At 39.8% G+C, this 19,401-nt stretch overlaps 1 protein-coding gene across 2 annotated transcripts; it reads right to left on the reverse strand.

The window, feature by feature from the left end:
- On the reverse strand, positions 1–19,050 carry KIF27 (kinesin family member 27). 2 transcript variants are annotated; one of them, XM_076066823.1, is made up of 20 exons: positions 18,861–19,050; positions 17,514–17,818; positions 17,052–17,252; positions 15,601–16,325; positions 15,059–15,163; positions 14,747–14,899; positions 14,291–14,434; positions 13,756–13,980; positions 12,887–13,053; positions 12,472–12,599; positions 12,151–12,327; positions 11,565–11,770; positions 10,015–10,212; positions 6,222–6,338; positions 4,793–4,969; positions 3,728–3,943; positions 3,393–3,600; positions 2,659–2,853; positions 1,890–2,051; positions 1–1,533 (listed from the first exon to the last, which is right to left on the reverse strand). In XM_076066823.1, exons 2-20 carry the CDS (start codon positions 17,809–17,811, stop codon positions 1,058–1,060), a joined length of 4,278 nt encoding a protein of 1,425 aa, XP_075922938.1. In that variant the 5' UTR covers positions 17,812–17,818; positions 18,861–19,050; the 3' UTR covers positions 1–1,057. The 2 variants fall into 2 exon arrangements, with proteins under 2 accessions (XP_075922938.1, XP_075922937.1); XM_076066822.1 differs by having other exon boundaries at positions 2,638–2,853.
- Positions 19,051–19,401: the final 351 nt, after the last annotated feature.

A 19,401-nucleotide genomic window follows, 5' to 3' on the forward strand; every position in this document is an offset into this window, starting at 1 on the left:
TTAAAATCTGGATGCTACATTTATTGAATAAAAGGCCATGTTTAATATAATTGGCTCCTAATCACTGAAATTTTCAAAATAAAGTTATATTGCACACTCAAAATCCCTTCAACAAAACTCCTCCACCCTAGCTAATTTTAAAACAAATGTATAAAGAACACGCAATTGCTGAGTCAATTAGAAAACATAGCATACAAAAATTTAGTAAGTTTCAACATTTTTTGACAATGAAATATTTCCAAAGGCATATTTTTTTTTAATTCAAGGTACAAAAATTGTGTAATCACATCTATAAAATTAAACAAAACATTGGCTTATATAAAATATATGTACATTTTTTTAGTACTATAAATGAAACATACGATAAATTACCATCTAAATAGTAAAAACTATACATTAATTTATTCCGATATTATTTAACTTAAATATCAGATATATAATTTTAATATATACACAAGAGGAAGCCAATATATCTGGGACAGTTAATTGAAGGTGGACTGGGATCAAAGTAAATGCTTTGGACAGATGGACAAGAGAGCCGGTTGGAGTGCTTTTGAAAGGCAAAACTTGATAATGAAAAGCAATTTACCAATGTATCAAAAGAAGAAACCCTTTAATAAAATGATATGCATGAAAAACATGGACAATAAGGACAATGGAACACAATTTGATAAGTGCACAAAGTATGGAGGGATGGATGCATGCATGCATGTACTCCATTGAGAGAAAGAAAGAGGAACACAGATTAGAGAAAATATGAATGTTAAAGAAATGTTTTACGTTAAAAGAAGTGGTCCTGCACAGGACACCGCGAGAAGGGAGACTGGCTGGTAGTCAAGAATAACAATGCAATGCGCCCGAGAGGATGTCCACCATGAAGATGAAGCGATGATATCAGCTCATGTGCAGGTGTAAGGTAAATTGCTACACGACAGGACCATGAGAGATGATGAGATCTTGGGGAGACCTTCATCCAGCCATAGATTTATTGGTGACTTTTGTGGACGTTTAAGGTGCTAAACAATGGGGCAAAGTGCACAGCATCAAGGGTGAAGATTTATGACCAGGGATTTTTTCCAGCATCAATGGAGTCTACAGGCATCGAGCTCACGCTTGAAGTGAGACTGGCACGCCGTGCCGTCACCTCCGAAGCCGGGATCTGCCGTAGCTCTTTACGAGACTTCCTAACCGTCACAACGCGTCCTGTGTTATCGGAGACATGTGGTAGACGCAATGGTTGCTCATGTAGCTCGGTGGTAACAGGTGGATCCTCGGAGCTTTCAGAATGTCTGCGTGTTGTGGGTGGTGTTGGGTGCCGCACAAGCTCTGCAATTTCTTCTCTCAGCCGACTCACCCGCTCTGCCCGGCTAAAACTAGAATTCTCGCTGTCTGCACTGACCTTTCCTCGTTCAAATACCTTTCCGTGGTCTGACCACTCGTCAGGCTGTGCGTTGCCGTGCTCCACACCAGGATTAGACGTTTTGTTCTCACTCCCTGTCGTCTTTACAGATTCCAAGGAATTGTAGCCATTGCCTAACAAAGTAAAATGTCATTTACTGACATGTCAGTTAACAAAACAATGGACAACAGCTAGAATTTCCACTAACATAGAAATATACTATGACCATGGTGTTCTTGATTACATTTCTTTATGGTATGTAAGTAGCTTAAGTAGGATATATATGTGGTGTGAAGCTTAACTTGAATGTATAACAACATTCTAATGTTAAAGTTATCAGACCAGGAAGTAGAATTTACAATTAATTTTAAAAGCAGAATCTAATTTGCATATTTTTAATTAAATGCTCACGTAACATTGAGAAATATCTAACTTTTATTATAATGCATTCCAAAAGACAATATCAAACACTGTGGAGAGATTTACATACCTTGTTGAGTGCTTTGTGAGTGCTTATGCTGGACGCTTTCTCCATTGCTTTCCTTTAACTTTTTCTTTAACTCACGGCTAGTCATCTTGTAGAAAAATAAGTCCTTTTCCAGTTGTTGTATTTTCTCATCATGAGTCTTCATATCATGAACACCATCCCTACCTAAAGAACAACACAATAATACAGCATGCAATGAGACAATTGCATTATTGGAAAAAAATATTCGTCTATTTTATTCAGTTTTTCATATTCCGTAATGATAAGCATTCAATCACCTCATGCGAACGTACAATATATTTTGCAGTTGGTGGGATTTACAAAATATGACATTTAAAAGTGATGAGCAATTCAAAACTAGCAACCAACAGTTCTAAAAAATATATATGATGCTAGATTATAAACAATTTGTCACTCAGCATGGGGTTTAAAAATGTACCCAAACAAATCATGTTTCTACAATTCCAAAAACCATAAAAATATGAGTACTTTAATTCCATTAATGGTTTCATGCAATTCAAGCTATGCTGGAATACTAATTGGAAAACATACATTAGATACATGTAAAATAAACTGCGTGCTTACATGAGCAATTGCTTAGAATTTTACCACGTAAAAAACGATGACGGTATTTCACATACACCAATTTGCAACAAATAGCAAATGTCATTGTATATCATATTCCTGCTAACTGTAATGTTATCCGGTTCAAGATGAACAGTGATAAAATATAGTGCCGTTTAATGTTGACCTTTAATTAGCTGTGACCAACCGGCATGCTGTTGAAGCAGCAGCTGAACTTTTTGTTCATACTCTTGTTGAAGGACTGTAAGTTTCCTGTCCATATCCATTGCCACCCTGTCCAAGGCCAGCTCCAACTCCCGAACAATACGTTCCTGTTCGTCTGCACGCATTTCTGCCTCAGCACACTGCACATTCAGCCTGCGCTCTGCCTCCCGCAGAGACACTACCTATGCAAACACATGCACGTGCGCACACACACACACACAAAAGTATCGTACTTTGCCGATCACATTCACTTTAACAGCGTGGTTGTTGATGTGGAATACTACAATCCAAAATATTTTCTCTGTAACAGTTTCTCAATGCAGTCCACAATGGAAACAGTACCAAAAAAGTCTCAAGCTATAAAAAAAATGGTGGACACTGCCACAGTAAGTATTGTTGTCACCATGTTCATAAAATTGGTTATTTACAAGCAATCAAGAAATATTTTTTTATATTTGTTTTGTTTCTTTGTGGTTTGCCAAAAGCATGGCAAATAATAAATGCATATTTTTTTTCTAGAGAAACTGCTGACTTATCTGTACTTTTGCAGTGGAAACTTTGTGATAAAATTTGAAAAAATATATATGGTGAAAACTCACTCCTGAATTTTTTATTTGCAAAATGAAAGAAAAACAATGTTCCCTCCATAAATAAAATCCCTTGAAAATATAGAAATCATGCCGACTTTTAGTTTTACCAATATTCCAAACGCAGTACCTACTTTGTCAAAATATCTACAGAGAAGGGTCCTGATTTCTGAATTAGACAAGCAGCTCAGCCTGCCCATCATGTTGGCTTGGCTCTGGGTCAGGGCACTGGTAGACGCTCGCAGGGCCCGCTGCTGGTTACTAATGAATTCATCCTTGTAGGCAATAGCTGCTTCTAAAGCATCTATCTCTTCATCCAGTCGAAACAGAGTCCTCTCCTGCAATGCACACCAACAAGACTCTTATCACGTGCATACAATGGTTTTCCCAAAGTAACAAAACATGTATAAAATTCCAAAATAAACGAGTGTTGGCAGGTTTTATTTACTCGATTAAACTGTTTACCTCAGTACCCAGGACATTGCCTGCCTTAAGTTTGCTTTCAAGCTCTATCCTGCGCTCGTGCAGCTGCTGCTTTTCCTGCTGCAGGACAGCCAACTCCTCAGCTGCCCTACGCTGTTCTGCATCACTTGTAGTCCCAAGTTTCTTGCTCCGATCGGAAATCTCTCGGTCCACCATGTCCAGGCGGCTTGACAAACGAGTCAAGTCATTATTGAGCACCTGGAAACATAAAATATTCATTAACTACACAGTATATAACATTTACGAATGCAGCCCGACACCTTTTACTTGCATTGATAAGGGGGGTGGTGGCTACTGATAGATCCTGTAATCCAAGACAATGCACAAAAATACATCTCCCAACCTTTCCCTAAAAGCATGAATATGATTTCCCACGCGAATGAAAACATCTCGGATAATAGGATTAGTGGTGTACTTCCAAGAGACAATTTCCAGGTGGCTCTTGTGTATGAATAAATGCAGAGGATAAATTTGCAGCATGACTCCTCTTATCCCTGAAACATGTGTAAATAAGAAGATGCAAAAGAGGTGTCGTGTAGTGTGCTGTAATTCACAGCTGTGACAGTATCAAGAGTAGCGAGACATAGGCAGTGGTAAAATGATCATCACTGCAGGTACATTAACCATAAATATGCACCGTATGCTTCAAAGTGGACATTAAGCATCATGTCACGTTATGCAAAAAAGAATTGGCCATGTATGCTAGCATCAGAGCCAAAATTTGCCAAGTTGAAAACCGATTTGCAAATCACTTAATCGAGTCAGCCCACATAACATTTCTCCTGAATTGAAGACTATACACAGCTGTGACAGTGCATTCGTGAAAGCCTTGCACTATAATGGCACACATATCATAAATTATCATTACCTTTGCATAATGCAGAAAATGGAACCTGAAATTGGTTTCCAATGCAGCAAGTTTATTGTGTTATATCAATGATGGCTGCATAAAAAGTTAGATATCCAGTTATAATCTGGGCTTTGCAAAAACATTTTTTTGTTATTTTATCACTGTGCCTGAAAGCTAGGCGGAGGATTTGTTTGTACCTGACTTGATCGTAGACGCTTAATCTCTAGCTGGCTTCTCTCCTGAAACAGGGCTTCTTTCTTGGCTAATATGTCTTCTCGCCTGCTAAGTTCCTGCTGTAGCTCCAACAGGGCATGCCGTTGCTCAAGAACCCGCTCCATCTCCTCATCCAGACAGGCCTTCTGCTCTTCAAGCTTCTGCACGAACAGCCGCATGACACAGCTGTTTGAATTAATGTTGAACTTCTTTCTCACTGCACGTTGCCAACCGTGCTTATTGGAGGTGCGAGAGAAGGACAACGAAACACAAAAAGCACTTCTCAAGAAATGATTGTTCAATCTAGATTTAAAAGTGCATATAGCTCTAGTGGCTTCCTAATGTCAGAAGGAAAAGCGTTCCAGACAGCCGCAGAAGCGCATCCGAAAGCACGTGATGCACTGGCCATCTTTATTTGATGGTTAGTCTTTATCTCACCAGTGAAATAAAGCTGTCTATGAATGCCTCATGAAGTCTATCACACACAAGTAATCTTGCTCAAAACTACTGTGTAAATATAAAGGCATTAAACTAGATTATACGGGAATAACAATAAAAAAAGTTCATGATACAGTGGGCGTAAAACTGTTTTGCATTGTATATTTCAACCCAATTCCCAAACATACATTTAATCTATATGATGGAGGCGTGGCAGTATGGTTGGTGCACTACGTTGTACCAGAATCCTGGTTCAATTGCCAGCAATGGCTGACATCGGTGATGGATGTCTGAACTTGCCCTGGAGTTCCCCAAACCCCCCCCCCCCCTCCTCTGACCCCCACCGTTATCCCCCTGCACTGACCAGCATGGAAAAGTATGTTCAAACAACCCCTACAGCTACAGCCAACGTGTATATAGTATAAAACAATAGTATGATCGCCTATCCCGAGCATTTGTGCAGGATCCACGGCCTGGTGGAGGGAGAGGCGTAAATTCTGTATTTATCGTTTTGACTGCCTTTCCCAAGCTTGATATATATTACGTATATCATTATTTTAGCATCATTTATTTACATTTAGTAACTTGCTATTTTCTCTATTTTGCACTATCTTTTTTATTGTTTGCTGTTGTAACCTGCTAACCCGCCCATATTGGACACCTGTGAAAAAGAGCTTCATAGCTCATCGGATTCCTCCAGTCGAAATAAAGATTATGAAAAGTCTACACGCACGAACCCGGCTCAGTGCTATGTGATGTGGATGATGTCATCGCGCAGATGTATGAGGTGACGTCACTAACATGCGTCAGCCAGCCAACCCAGCCAGGAATCCAGACAGGAAGCCAGCCAGAATATTTTTTTTTCTAATATAGTATGATTTACATGTGTATTTTCAGTATTTGCATTGAAGAATTGTATGAAGTGTAGTAAAACGATCCAATGTGAACTAAAAGACAATCATGGAATATTTAGACCTGCTCGTCTTCAATGGACATGAAGGTTCCACTTTGCTTTTGTTTTTGAAGAGCCGCCATCTCTAGAGACTTTACTTTCAGGACCTTCTGTTGTTGTTCATTCTTCTTCTCAAGATCCTGAAGGCAGAGTATTAGAAATGTGGAAATAACTTTTATTTACCTTAAAATTTAAACTTGAGGAAAACTTTAATATGATACTTAATGAACAGTACATGCCATATGAAAAACAACTTCAAAGGCTACTGGCCCATGGATGTTGTAATTAGACAGCAATATCTTCTTGGTTCTTTCGGTAAAGTCACGTAGAATGAGAATAAAACAATAAAACAAAATAAGACAATAAAATTCTCACTACGATTCGGCCACAACACAAGTAGCCTTCTTCAGGTGAAGGAACAGAACTGTCGGGACGACAGCGCTTCAATGAACGCTGATAAGATTCGCAGCGTCTTTTAAGCTAGGTGGGAGAGGTAAAGCGCCTTGACAAAGGAGTTTACATATCAAACAGGAGAATTTAGCATTGAAATAGCTATGTTAAAGTGTTGGATCAGCAGGGTGTTACAGTCAGAAATTAGCATGTAACTGGGAGATTAGCATGATGTTAATGTGAGGGATTAGCATGTGACTGGTCATGGAAATAGCTATGTTAAAGTCAAAGTTTACATATGAACAGAGGCATTTAGTATATGGATGCTAAAGGACTGCAACTACCCAACTATCATACAATAAACCGATGTGAAAAAAGTAAGTATAAACTACATAAATATAATAAATATACTCAATATATTCTTCAATAAGTTGAGCTATTAACATAAAGTAACTGGGTATACACTACACTATATGAATACCATATATGAATACCATATAGAATACCATATAGTAAACTAATAAAACTAAAATATAAACTACATCAATGTTATCAATAAACTCTATATACCCTCCAATCAGCTGAGCTACTAACAATAAGTCGTTATACATTACAATGCCAAAAAAATGGGTGGCGTTTTTTTCTTTTCATTTGCACCACGGACAGCGACGAGCTTTGTTCAGATGGACGAGTCCATCTATGCTCGGAACGGAGGAGGGGGGAGAAACAGCCACGATGCGCTGTTATACTCCATGTTATAAACCATACCATTAACTGTGGTGTAAGAGGTATTAAGAGGCAATGCCAGCGAAAGGGCTGCGGTCTGAAGGTCACTGTAATTAAGAACCAAAATGGTTTAAAACATCTTTCCAATGGTTACTAAGCCAGAATCCATCTTCTCGGTTGAAATTATCTCTGTGCTTGTATATGTGGATGGCCTCATGAACGAATCTCTCATGGTAGCCGGTTGGCATGCAAAGAACCTCCGTCTTGGAGAAGTCAATGTCATGTGAGCCCACTGAATTATAACAGTGATCTGCCACGGAAGAGGAGTTCGTCCTACCATGTTTCAGTCTGCTTTATGTTCGCGGATGCGGTCTGAGATATGTCGTTTGGTTTCTCCAATGTAGCTACTACCACAGAGGCACTTTAGTTTGTAAACGCCCGGGTACTGTATGTCTGGAACAGCATCTTTTACAGATGGAACCAGATCACAGATTTTTGTACTGTGTTAAATCGGACCTGGATCTTGTGTTTGTTCAGGATTTTGGAGATCTTTTTTGTGACCCCCGCAATGTAGGGTAAGGTGATGGTTTTGAATGGTTCCTCAAGAGGATCCTTCTTCATGACTGGAGTGATGGCTTTGCGGATTGTGTAGTCGGAGTAACCATTAGCCTTGAGAGCTTGGTGTACGTGTTTGAGTTCACTGGCTATGTGATCCTGGTCGGAAATGCATTGGGCTCTATAGTATAGAGTCTTGATGAGGGAGTTCTTCTGGGATGGATGGTGGTGGGAATCCGGTTTTAAGTAAGCATCCGTATGGGTCGCTTTCCTGTAGACCGAGTGGCTCATTGAACCATCAGGTCTCCTTTTAATTAAGACATCGAAAAAGGGTAGCTTGCCTTCTTTTTCGACCTCCATGGTAAATCTGATGGCTGGGTGCATGGAGTTGATGTGGTCGACGAATTGGTCTAGAGCAGGTAAGCCATGTGGCCAGATAACAAAGGTGTCATCTACGTACCTCTTCCATAAGGTTGGGCGTAGAGTGGCAGTCTGGATGGCGTCAGTTTCAAATTTTTTCATGAACACGTTGGCTACAACTGGAGATAGGGGGGAGCCCATTGGGGTGCCATCAGTCTGTTTGTAGAAAGTTCCATTCCAGGTGAAGTATGTGTTGGTTAAGCAATGTCTCACAAGGGGGGTAACTCCGTATGTAGTCCTTGATGAACCAGGTCTTCAATGATTGTGATGGTGTCAGGTATCGGAACTTTGGTGAATAAGGACACCACATCAAAACTGACAAGCAGGTCGTCTGGGGACAGGGCAATGCCCTTGATTGTCGATACCAGGCGAGTAGAATCGACAATCAAGGGCATTTACCTGTCCCCAGACGACCTGATTGTCAGTTTTGATGTGGTGTCCTTATTCACCAAAGTAAGAATTCGTTCTGCCGTGTTTCAAATCTGATTTGTGCTCGCGAATTCGGTCAGAGACATGTCGTTTCGTCTCCCCGATATAGCAGTCACCACAGGTGCAGATCAATTTTTAAACTCCGGGGTACTGTAAGTCAGGAATGACATCCTTCACGGACGGGATCAGGTCACGGATTTTGTGTACTGTATTGAACCGGACCAGGATCTTGTGTTTGTTTAGAATTTTGGAGATCTTTTTAGTAACGCCTGCTATATATGGTAGTGTGATGGTTTTGATCGGAGTATCAAGTGGTTGTTTCTGTATGGAGGGAGAAATAGCTTGGCGGATGGTACGGTCAGAGTATCCATTCCTTTTTAGGGCCAAATGTACATGTTTTAATTCACTGGTCAGGTGGTGTTGGTCCGAAATGCAATGAGCCCTGTGGTATAACGTTTTGATGAGATAATTATTTTGCGTCGGGTGGTGGTGGGAATCAGGTTTCAAGTAGGAATCTGTGTGGGTGGGTTTATTGTAGACAGAATGTCCCAATGAGCCATCAGGTCTCCTCTCAAACAGAACATCCAAGAATGACAACAGCTTGCCATCTTTCTCCACTTTCATGGTGAATTTGATGGCGGGGTGTCTGGAATTAGCGTCCATAAACTAAATGCCTGTTGATATGTAAACTTTGACTTGAACATAGCTATTTCCGTGACCAGTCACATGCTAATCCCTCACATTAACATCATGCTAATCTCCCAGTTACATGCTAATTTCTGACTTTAACACCCTGCTGATCCAACACTTTATCACAGCTATTTCAATGCTAAATTCTCCTGTTTGATATGTAAACTCCTTTGTCAAGGCGCTTTACTTCTCCCACCTAGCTTAAAAGACGCTGCCAATCTTAGCAGCGTTCATTGAAGCGCTGTCGTCCCGACAGTTCTGTTCCTTCACCTGAAGAAGGCTACTTGTGTTGTGGCCGAAATGTCGTGAGAATGTTATTGTCTTATTTTGTTTTATTGTTTTATTCTCGCTCTACGTGACTTTACCGAAAGAACCAACAAGATGAATCCTTGCAGTCACGAAAGCTTTAAATAGACAGCAATAAATAAATAAGAAAGCCATACAATGTGGCAACATCTGTTACTAAAACCCACCGTTCACTCCAATATCATGATAATTCATATTAATCACTTTACCAGCTTCAGAAAGTGTATTTTTTTATATATAAAGGTAGTATACCTTTTTACACCAAGAATATCAAAAGTGCGTTCATAAAAAATGTGAAACCTTAATGCGCTGCAGTTCCCTTTGCATCTCATTCTCCAACTGCCTCTTTTGCTCGGTCTCAGCTTGCAGTTTCTTCTGGAAAGAGGCTTGCTGCTGCTTCATAAGCTCCACCTGCCGCTCCAAATCCTTCTGACGCTTATCACCTTGCGTTGCTATTGAAGCCAGCTTCTCTGTGTCCTGATGCTTCTTATGCAGTTTCTGTTCAAATAGATACACACATTGGGACTTTAAATAAAACTAAACTGAAAGCATTTTTATTTTACCAGGTAAGGCCAACCTGAGCTATTTCGCTCTTTTTCAGAAGTGACCTGACCATAAATGAGAGCTCACCAAAGTGACTTATGCATACATTTAAAGCAGCCAAATACTCTAAAAGCATGTTTTTTAAATGTGGAGGGAAAAACCGGAGGACGTGGAGAAAAATCCACGCAACCACGGGGAGAACATGCAAACTCCAAATATATAGTCGTCAAGGTCGGGATCGATCCCATGACCTCCTGCATACCAGGCGAGGAAGTTAACATCTCGCCACCATGGCACCCAAACTGTTAAAGTATTAACAAATCTATTCCATAATTAGCAAACTTTTTGTATATATATACCCCATAGCCAATGTATGAAAGGGTTAACCAAAACTTACATTTAAAAACCACTGTTAAATTAAAAGCCTTTTTTTGGCAATTACTTCACACCACACACACATTTCGATGTCATAACATGTGATGTTATCCCACCGTCACGTGTCGTGCAACGTCATCCTGTTATCCAACTTAACTACTCACCATGAGCGATCTACTGCTTGATCGTGAAATACTGGATCGTGAATTGAACAAAGGTCACAAGAATTGTGTATTCAACACATATGATCGTCTCCCTGTGCTTCACGCAAAAATATAGGAATGTAACCACTCCACTGGCAATGCAATGAATCACCACATTTGGAAATCATGGTACTTTAAAAAAAATATATTTATCTGATTTGTACTGGTTCTGTGATATTGTCCGATTTACTTGGTCGATTAATTGGTTTTAATTTATTGATCAATTGTTATGTGCCTGGTGGTGCATATACCATACTGAAAGTAAATGTTCGTCAGATATTGTAAATACCTACCGTATTCTTATGTGTTTCAGATCAAAACATACTGTAGATGTTCTTTACAATATAAAAACCACGTGTGATCAATTTCGGCAAACTCAGGCCTGCATATTTGTCCTCAAATTTGATGTAATTTTTAAAACAAAAACGCTACATCTAGCACACTACAATTGGTCACACCTGGCAAAAAGTGAATGTACACCACAGGGAATATTTAAATGCCCGCATTAAAGGACACAAATGCTTACAGAAAAATTAATTTTCTATTGTTATCAACAAGGAAAATAGATTTCACATCTCTTTCGCTTAAAAGTTTAACAATATGTAATTCATAGCACAAAAGCATTGTTGTGTTTTTGTATGCAAAGGAATTATTTTACTGCTTACATTTTACTTTGACAAACATAGAAAGAGCAATTCACCGGACCACAACCTCAATCCAGCTTCTGACCTGAATGTTAACCTTGGCGGCTTCCATCCTTTTGCGAAACTCCTTCTGCAAGCGTGCTTTCTCAGCCACATCCCTCATTTCCTTTTGCCCGACCTCTTGCAGCTGCCGCTGGGACTCCTGAAGTTCTGCTCGTGCTGCAGTGGTCTCACGCTCTGCCTCCCGCATTTTCTCAGAGTACTCTCGGTTCATCGCCTGCGCCATTTTGCCTGGCAATGCCCACCAATGCCGATTAAATCGATCATTTATTTGCAGATCTCAAATTACTTCCTATCATATGCAAAATGTTTTTAAAACTTCACCACAGTGTATAGCTATATATCGAATAGATAGAGGTTGTTTGAAACTCATGCCAGTTTAATTATCACCCATGAAATATAAAAGAGCATTCATTAATGACATTGTGTGGGGTGAACATGTTTTGACAGGATGATGGATGAGCTCCTCAATTTCATCTTAAATAATGGTTTAAGTCAATTTCATTTATGCAATATGTATTTGCAACATTGTTTTATTACACTGCACATCTTTATTTGAAGTAAGCATAAGTGAGCTAACGATACTCAAACCAGAGTTAAGCAGTCCGTACCTGTTTTAACAAGTTCGCGGATCAGCTCTTCCTTCATACGGATGTTTATTGCAAGCTCTCGGTTCTTCTGCTGTGCCTGCATGAAGCGTATCTCCGAATCCTTCAGCCGCCTTTTGTTCACTATTTGGCTCTTTTGTAAAAGGGCCTCCTCATCATCATTTCCAGCCACACTAACACCTGCTCAGCCCAGATAGAACAAGATCTTTCATTAACATAATTAAGGCTTCATAACTTATTTTTAAATACTTGTCTTGGTATTACAAACTTTGATATTAAAAAAAAACTCTTTTGTATTAGTGGCCATTTTAAATTATACATCACCTGATGAAGTGATAATTTCAGGGTGCTCCCCACTTTGCTCTGCCATCTTAGACACAAAGCCTCTGCTTTGTTTGTTGATGCTCATGAATGAAGTTGGTTTACGACTCCACGTCCGATTAACAGAGCGCCTAGAAACACAGTGCACGGGTTCAGAATTCAATAAATTAAAATGCAAAATTGTACTGTTTGATCAAGCACCTTCTTACTCTGTGGAACCACAAATGATATGGGTATGTTCACATAATAAACAGCATAACCAATACATATATAGAGAAGTCTGCCAACATGTATGCTTAAACTTGCAATACGGTACTATAGTACATTTACAATATTTTAATTCATTACTCACGTGTAAAAAAGGTAGGCGATTTGAGGAGACTACAAATAACGTGTTCAATTACTTGGACGAATTTACCTGAAGTGGCTGCGTAGCTCAGGCTTATCCATCTCATCACCGTCATCGGAGAAACTCTCCCGCAGCACCTCGTCCTGTTCCTCCAGCTGTTTGAGCAGAAGCTGACTGCGGGCATGGAAGCTGGCCACCACACGCTCCAGAGAGTACGTCGGAGGGCTCGTGTGCACCTGCAACACCGGAATTTACTTAAGGGCACACCCCTTTCATATCTGAGAGCTTACCAAGAATGTTATTAGCATGCACAATTTTATATATATACACACACACACTTGTGGACTGTAGCATTCATGTTCAATATCGTATGTCAATAAAGGGTCAATATTGTGGCTTCGGTACGTGGTTTAGTATAGTAGCATGGTTTTACAACCTGGAAACCAACAGATGTTCATATATTGGTAGATAATATGGAGTCCTTATATGTTTAATAATTTAAAAAAACTCAATTTGCATATCCAATTATAGAGGTTTGTACAGGAATATTTAATGCAAGGTCATGTTTTCTAAACCGGCTTGCTGTGTTCGGATGTATGCATAATAAAATACTTTTTGGTGCAATGCTGAATACCAAATCTGTCTGCCCAATCTCAGGACTACTTATATGAAGATATGCAAAGTGTAAAAACCATCCTAGCTGAATCTTGAGCATGCATTGTGCTAAAGAGAAACATCACACGCAGCCTTGGAAGCATTTCGGCTGTCAATTGAACATACCTCGTCAATGATCCAACTATATATATCATAGCAGCAATGTCATCACTTTGTTTTACTGCCAACTATATCACTACAATCAAGAATTTAATATAAAACTATCATACATAACTGAACATTTGTGAATTCAAATTGCATTAAAAAAAGAGTATTTTCCACACCTTTCGAGCCTTCTGTGTAAATAGGCTTTGGCTGGCTTGCTCAGCACTTAAGTGGATAGGTCGGACAGCCTTGAGAGGAACTGTGTGTGGGCGTCTAAAAGGCTCCGATAAGACAGGACTGACGGGGACAATATCTGGATTTATGCCAGCATGCTGTGATTTCAGCAGATGCAACTTGTTCTCAAAATCTGCAATCACCATCTGTTGCTCAACCACCTTGTCACTCTGTGCAAACACAAATATGGGTGAATGTTAATTTTTTTCAATCATAACCAATGCTTATATACAGCAGCCTGTGCATGTTTTTGCTCAAATATGCAATATTATACAAAAATACACGAACAGTATAAATGTTTCACTGTTGCAACAATGAGGTTGATTATTCCGGATTTCTTTTCAATTGTGGACTGTTAGCATTTCATTTTGAAATCAGTGTAAGCAGAAAAAAAATGTAAGCGACTTAAAGAAAAAATGTAATAAAAATATATCAGCATGGCCAAATATCCTAAGCAACTGAATGTCAGCATAAACACACCTGTTGTTTGTACCGCTCCATGGCGTCCTCCAGAGCAGCCAGGCACTCCTTGTTCTCTGCTTCAAGTGCCATTACCTTCTCATGCAGCTCTTGCAGCTCCTTTTCTTTTAGTCCAAATACATTCTCGTCTGCTGCCAGACCATCCTTAAAATGTTTGCAAATGTACAATTAAAAAAAGAACCCAGACCATCCTTACAATTTTTGCAAATCTACAATTTCAAAAAATAAATTCGAACCACCTTTCTTTATAGTACATGCCAACTAAATGCAATTACAGTGCAGATACGTTTTCACGTAATGTAAACAATTGCTATAATTGCCTTGTCACGCTACATGTATACTGTTGCAAATTATGAACAAAAATAATCCCTACCAGCTCCAACACAACGACAAAAATAGACGATGCATAAACCCAGAGCATACAAAAGGCATGTTTGCACGAGATTATTTGCCAACCTGGCATTTCTTGAGTTCTCGTTTGAGCTGCAGGATAGTAACATGGTGTGGATCCTCGCCTGTGCTCTGCACCCCACTATCCTTTTCAGATGCAGTTGCAATGTCATCTCTATACTCTTCTGCAAGGTCAAGCCATTCCTTTGCACGTTGAGCCTGTCGTTAACAGAGCAATGCAGACTGGTATTCTCATGGCATGGTATTGCAGACTTGTTTATTAAGGCACAGAAACAGTTTACATTTAAAAGTATGAGGAATCCACTTTCGATATATTAAACAATGTTTCCGTAAAATTACTTTTCTAAATATACATACCTGGTTCCGTGTAATGTTGGAGGCTCTACGTAATTCCATGAGAAAGCGGTAAGCTTCATCTGTACAATTTCGGTAGTGGTTGCACTCTGTCTGTAAACTTCCCACCTTATTCATAAACAGAAAGCACTTAGGCAAGGATGGCATGGCTTCTAAAATGTAACAGTAGTTCCGTTATCTCAATATATTGAGTCCAGGCCTTTCATGAATGCGCATTCTTTTCGTTTGGTTAATCCAATATAAATTAATGAAGTGTAATTAGCATCTAATTGTGGGTAGTTAACACAAAAAATGCGTGCAGGTGTTGCATGTATCAATGTGCTGTGATATTGTGACTGCTGCTATATTTACTTCTTGGGAAAAATATTAAAAGCTAACATTAAGAATATTTTCATTTTAGAATCTTTAGACTGAAAATACATCTACTGTATATAATTAGTTAAATCCCATATCAATATACCACTTTTACAATCACCAGGTACAGTTAAAATATATATTTTTAAAGTAACCATGTTATTGTTTAATTTTATTTTCAAAGATCTCACCTGATCCTCCAAGGATTTCATACGCAACCTATCTTGAGCTTGGAAATCTTGTGATACATGACTGGCTCGTGTTACTAAAGTAGACCGCTGATTGTGAAGGGCTTCACGCAACGTCTTGATTTCCTGCTCCATTTCATCTATTCTGTCCCAGTCTGGGTTGTAGTTTACAACTGGTTTGTTACGGATATTTTTGGCCCTGTTTGCATACTTCAACGAATTAATAGTTTCGTCAAAGTTTCCTGATGAGGGACTGATGCAGGCTATCATTAGTGTCTTTGCATTACCTCCAAGCGAGTCCTTTAGAATTCTAGTGATTTTGGCATCACGATAGGGAATGTGAGAGCTCTTTCGTTTTGGGTCCCCTAAGGCACTTATGACATTACCAAGGGCAAGAAGGCCACTGTTAATCTGTATGGACTCCTTAAACCTCTCTCCTGTGTTTCCAGTTTTTGATACCCTTTCAGAACCAGCCAGGTCAACAAAGTGAAACTTTGATGATAGTGACTCGAAAGCATTAACTTCAGATTCATTGTTCAGGTTGTCTCCAGAGTTGGATGACCCATAGGGACGCCTCTGAGTAACAGTCAGGGTGAATATGGTGTGTGACCGACTTGAGTGCTCATTCATCTGGGTAGTGCCAGTATGCCGAGCAGCATTACCAGCCTCCAATAAACTTAACACCTCATCCTCCGTCTCCACCACACTCTCTTTTGTCCCAATAATAACTGTAAAAATGCAAGTATGCAGAAAGGAACCAAAGTCAAGGCATTAGTATGCTTAATATATACAGTATACGCATTACAAATATAGTTGCTACATATTTTGATTGAAAGCTTTCGTGACTGCAGGGATTCATATTATTGGTTCTTTCGGTAAAGTCACGTAGAAGGGAAACAATAAAATAATTAAATATATATAAACAATAAAATCCTCACGACATTTCGACTGCAACACAAGCAATCATCATCAGGTGTGAAAACCACAACAAGAAAATTTGAAAAAAAATTCAAATTTGAATTTTTTTTCAAATTTGAAAAATATAAAATAAAATTATCACGACGTTTCGACTGCAACACAAGCAATCATCATCAGGTGTTGTGGTTTTCACACCTGATGATGATTGCTTGTGTTGCAGTCGAAACGTCGTGATAATTTTATTGTTTTATATTTTTCAAATTTGAAAAAAAAAAATCAAATTTGAATTGTATTATTGTTTCCCTTCTACGTGACTTTACCGAAAGAACCGAGAATATAGTTGCTACATCATACAATATAAAAGTATATAGATTGAATACATAATTGTAAAGGTCATAAAATCTGTAAGCGTTTTATAAACCGGCATTTTTATTAAACAAGAAATTCCCAAATTAAATAAGATAGTCATTAATCATAAGTTGTAGAGTTGACTTGCACAAAGGTCCAAATAACAATAGTGTATTGACAGTGTCTACCTGTATTCCCTTTGTCATCCTCTCTGATGTGCATATCTTTACTCAACGTCTCAATATCCAAAAGGTCTCTCAGCTCCTCCTTGTATACTTCAATGTAAGACACACCAACGGAAAAGTCCGTATTGTGGCTTTCCTTCATTGCAAAAAACAAATCTGCAATTGCTCGTGGGATGATTCCCCTCTCATCCTCAATACTCGAGGCTGCAAAACACATTAGATATCAGGTGCAAATATGTGCAATCTCATAAAAACATTACAGAATTATATACCAATCATAAGCAGTACATTTAAAACGATTGTCCATATTTTACGTGCCTTTGGGTTTGCACTAAGAAAATAACTATACATTTTACCCCACAATATAATGTAATTGCAAGATGAATTATTACCGGTACTTTGCATCGTTTAATTAATCCGTGTTTTTTTTGTTTACAGGAACATGGGAATTATGTGTTTCCTCACCAATGTTTGCTCCTCCTATTGTAAACGTCTTTCCAGAGCCCGTCTGGCCATATGCAAAAACTGTCACATTGTAGCCATCAACAAATGATTTCACGAGTGGCTGAATACACGTCTTGTACACCTCTTCCTGTGCCACTTTTGACCCAAACACGTGGTCAAAAGTAAACGCTCGGTCTTTTCCCAGCAGAATTTGTTGGTTCCCTGGTACCACTCGTACACATGTCTGCTGGCTGTAAAGAATTTCATTGCGTAACAGTGGACGAATCCTCACTGCTACTCTCACCAGCGTATCATCCATTCCAATGCTGGAAAATACAGAAAGCACATGCGGGAATGGTAAATCGTTTTGGAAAAAAAAGCACTTTCAAATATTCCACTGTAACAATTACCGTATGAAGTCCAAGTACCATACTGCAATTACTTAAATGCTCAAGTTAAATATAAATTCACCATTTCCGTAACTTTTTGAAAGTGCGAATGTGTCACTCTCAGCAAGACAAACTAACCGTATTGAATTCTGCAACATCACACCATTACCAATTATCATTTAGTTTCACAATTGTCTTCAAATAGCCACCGTTGAAGTCTTTATGGGCAACAGTTGAAGAATGCATTCATGAGCGACGTTACGACCATACGTGTGATTAAACAAATCATGTCAATGTGCTGTGAAGGATCACTGGCCGAAACGTCGCCTATTATATAGTTATTCTTTTCCGTACGTGTTGACGAATGTCGAGGGTGGGGGTGTTATGCGTGCGATTTGAATATGACACGCATTTTACTCATGCAAACGAACAGTGCTAGCATAATCAAGGTTTTTGGGTTAGATCGCGTACGTATGTGTCGTCACCCTCCACCACCCGACACATTCAGTGAGGTTTGTCACGTAAACAACGCGCCAATTAGTTACTACTTTAGCCCACCGGTGTGTTGGGAGAGTAAATCCACAACATTTACACGACGTTTCGCTGGTAAGTACATCCAGCATCATCGGGCGATTTGCAAAAAAAAACATTTAAGCAATCCACCTGCAATCTTAACCCACGCAACTTTATATTGGTCGCAAAAAAAGCCTGCGTGTTCAAACAAGAGCTAGCATATTTACAGCGGCAGCGGTGCGCCGCGTTGTGCGATACAGTTATCATTGCAAGTGGAGCACGTTTTGATCGCCTCGACATGAACGTTTCACTCTGAATAAGCTAACCGTATTCGCGAAACACACACAAAGGCCCAGTACGGCACTCGCCCTGCGGCCTTGCTTTTAAACTTGCACATCTATTGTGACACACCGCGCCGCAGCCGTATCGCTCGCCAAAAAAAAGCAAAACGACGCAAAATCCGTACCCGCTGTTGCTCTTGCTGCAGCAGAACAGCGCGCTAAAAAAAACCAAACGAACAAAAAAGTGTATTTTTTAAAAAAAATCGTTATTTAATTGCGATCCAACAAAGTTCTTTCAAATTGTCGGCGTTCGTTTACAGGACGCGTCGCGGGCGTTGGTGTGGGGGGCGAGAAGTGCGTCGCCTAGCAACGGCTACCCGGCATGCTGCGCGGCGGGAGCAGGCGGCGAGCGTTCGCTTCACCGCGCCGCAGCTGCACCAAGAGCGGTGCACAGGCGAAGTGTTACAGCGGACCGGTGTAGCTGCACTCAGACCGGTGTAGCTGCACACAGACCGGTGTAGCTGCACACAGACCGGTGTAGCTGCACACAGACCGGTGTAGCTGCACACAGACCGGTGTAGCTGCACACAGACCGGTGTAGCTGCACTCAGACCGGTGTAGCTGCACACAGACCGGTGTAGCTGCACACAGACCGGTGTAGCTGTAGCTGCACATAGACCGGTGTAGCTGCACCCAGACCGGTGTAGCTGTAGCTGCACACAGACC

This window comes from Petromyzon marinus, chromosome 13 (genome assembly GCF_048934315.1).
Source record: "Petromyzon marinus isolate PM22_M1 ecotype Great Lakes invasive population chromosome 13, UKy_Petmar_22M1.pri1.0, whole genome shotgun sequence".
Lineage (NCBI taxonomy): Eukaryota > Metazoa > Chordata > Hyperoartia > Petromyzontiformes > Petromyzontidae > Petromyzon > Petromyzon marinus.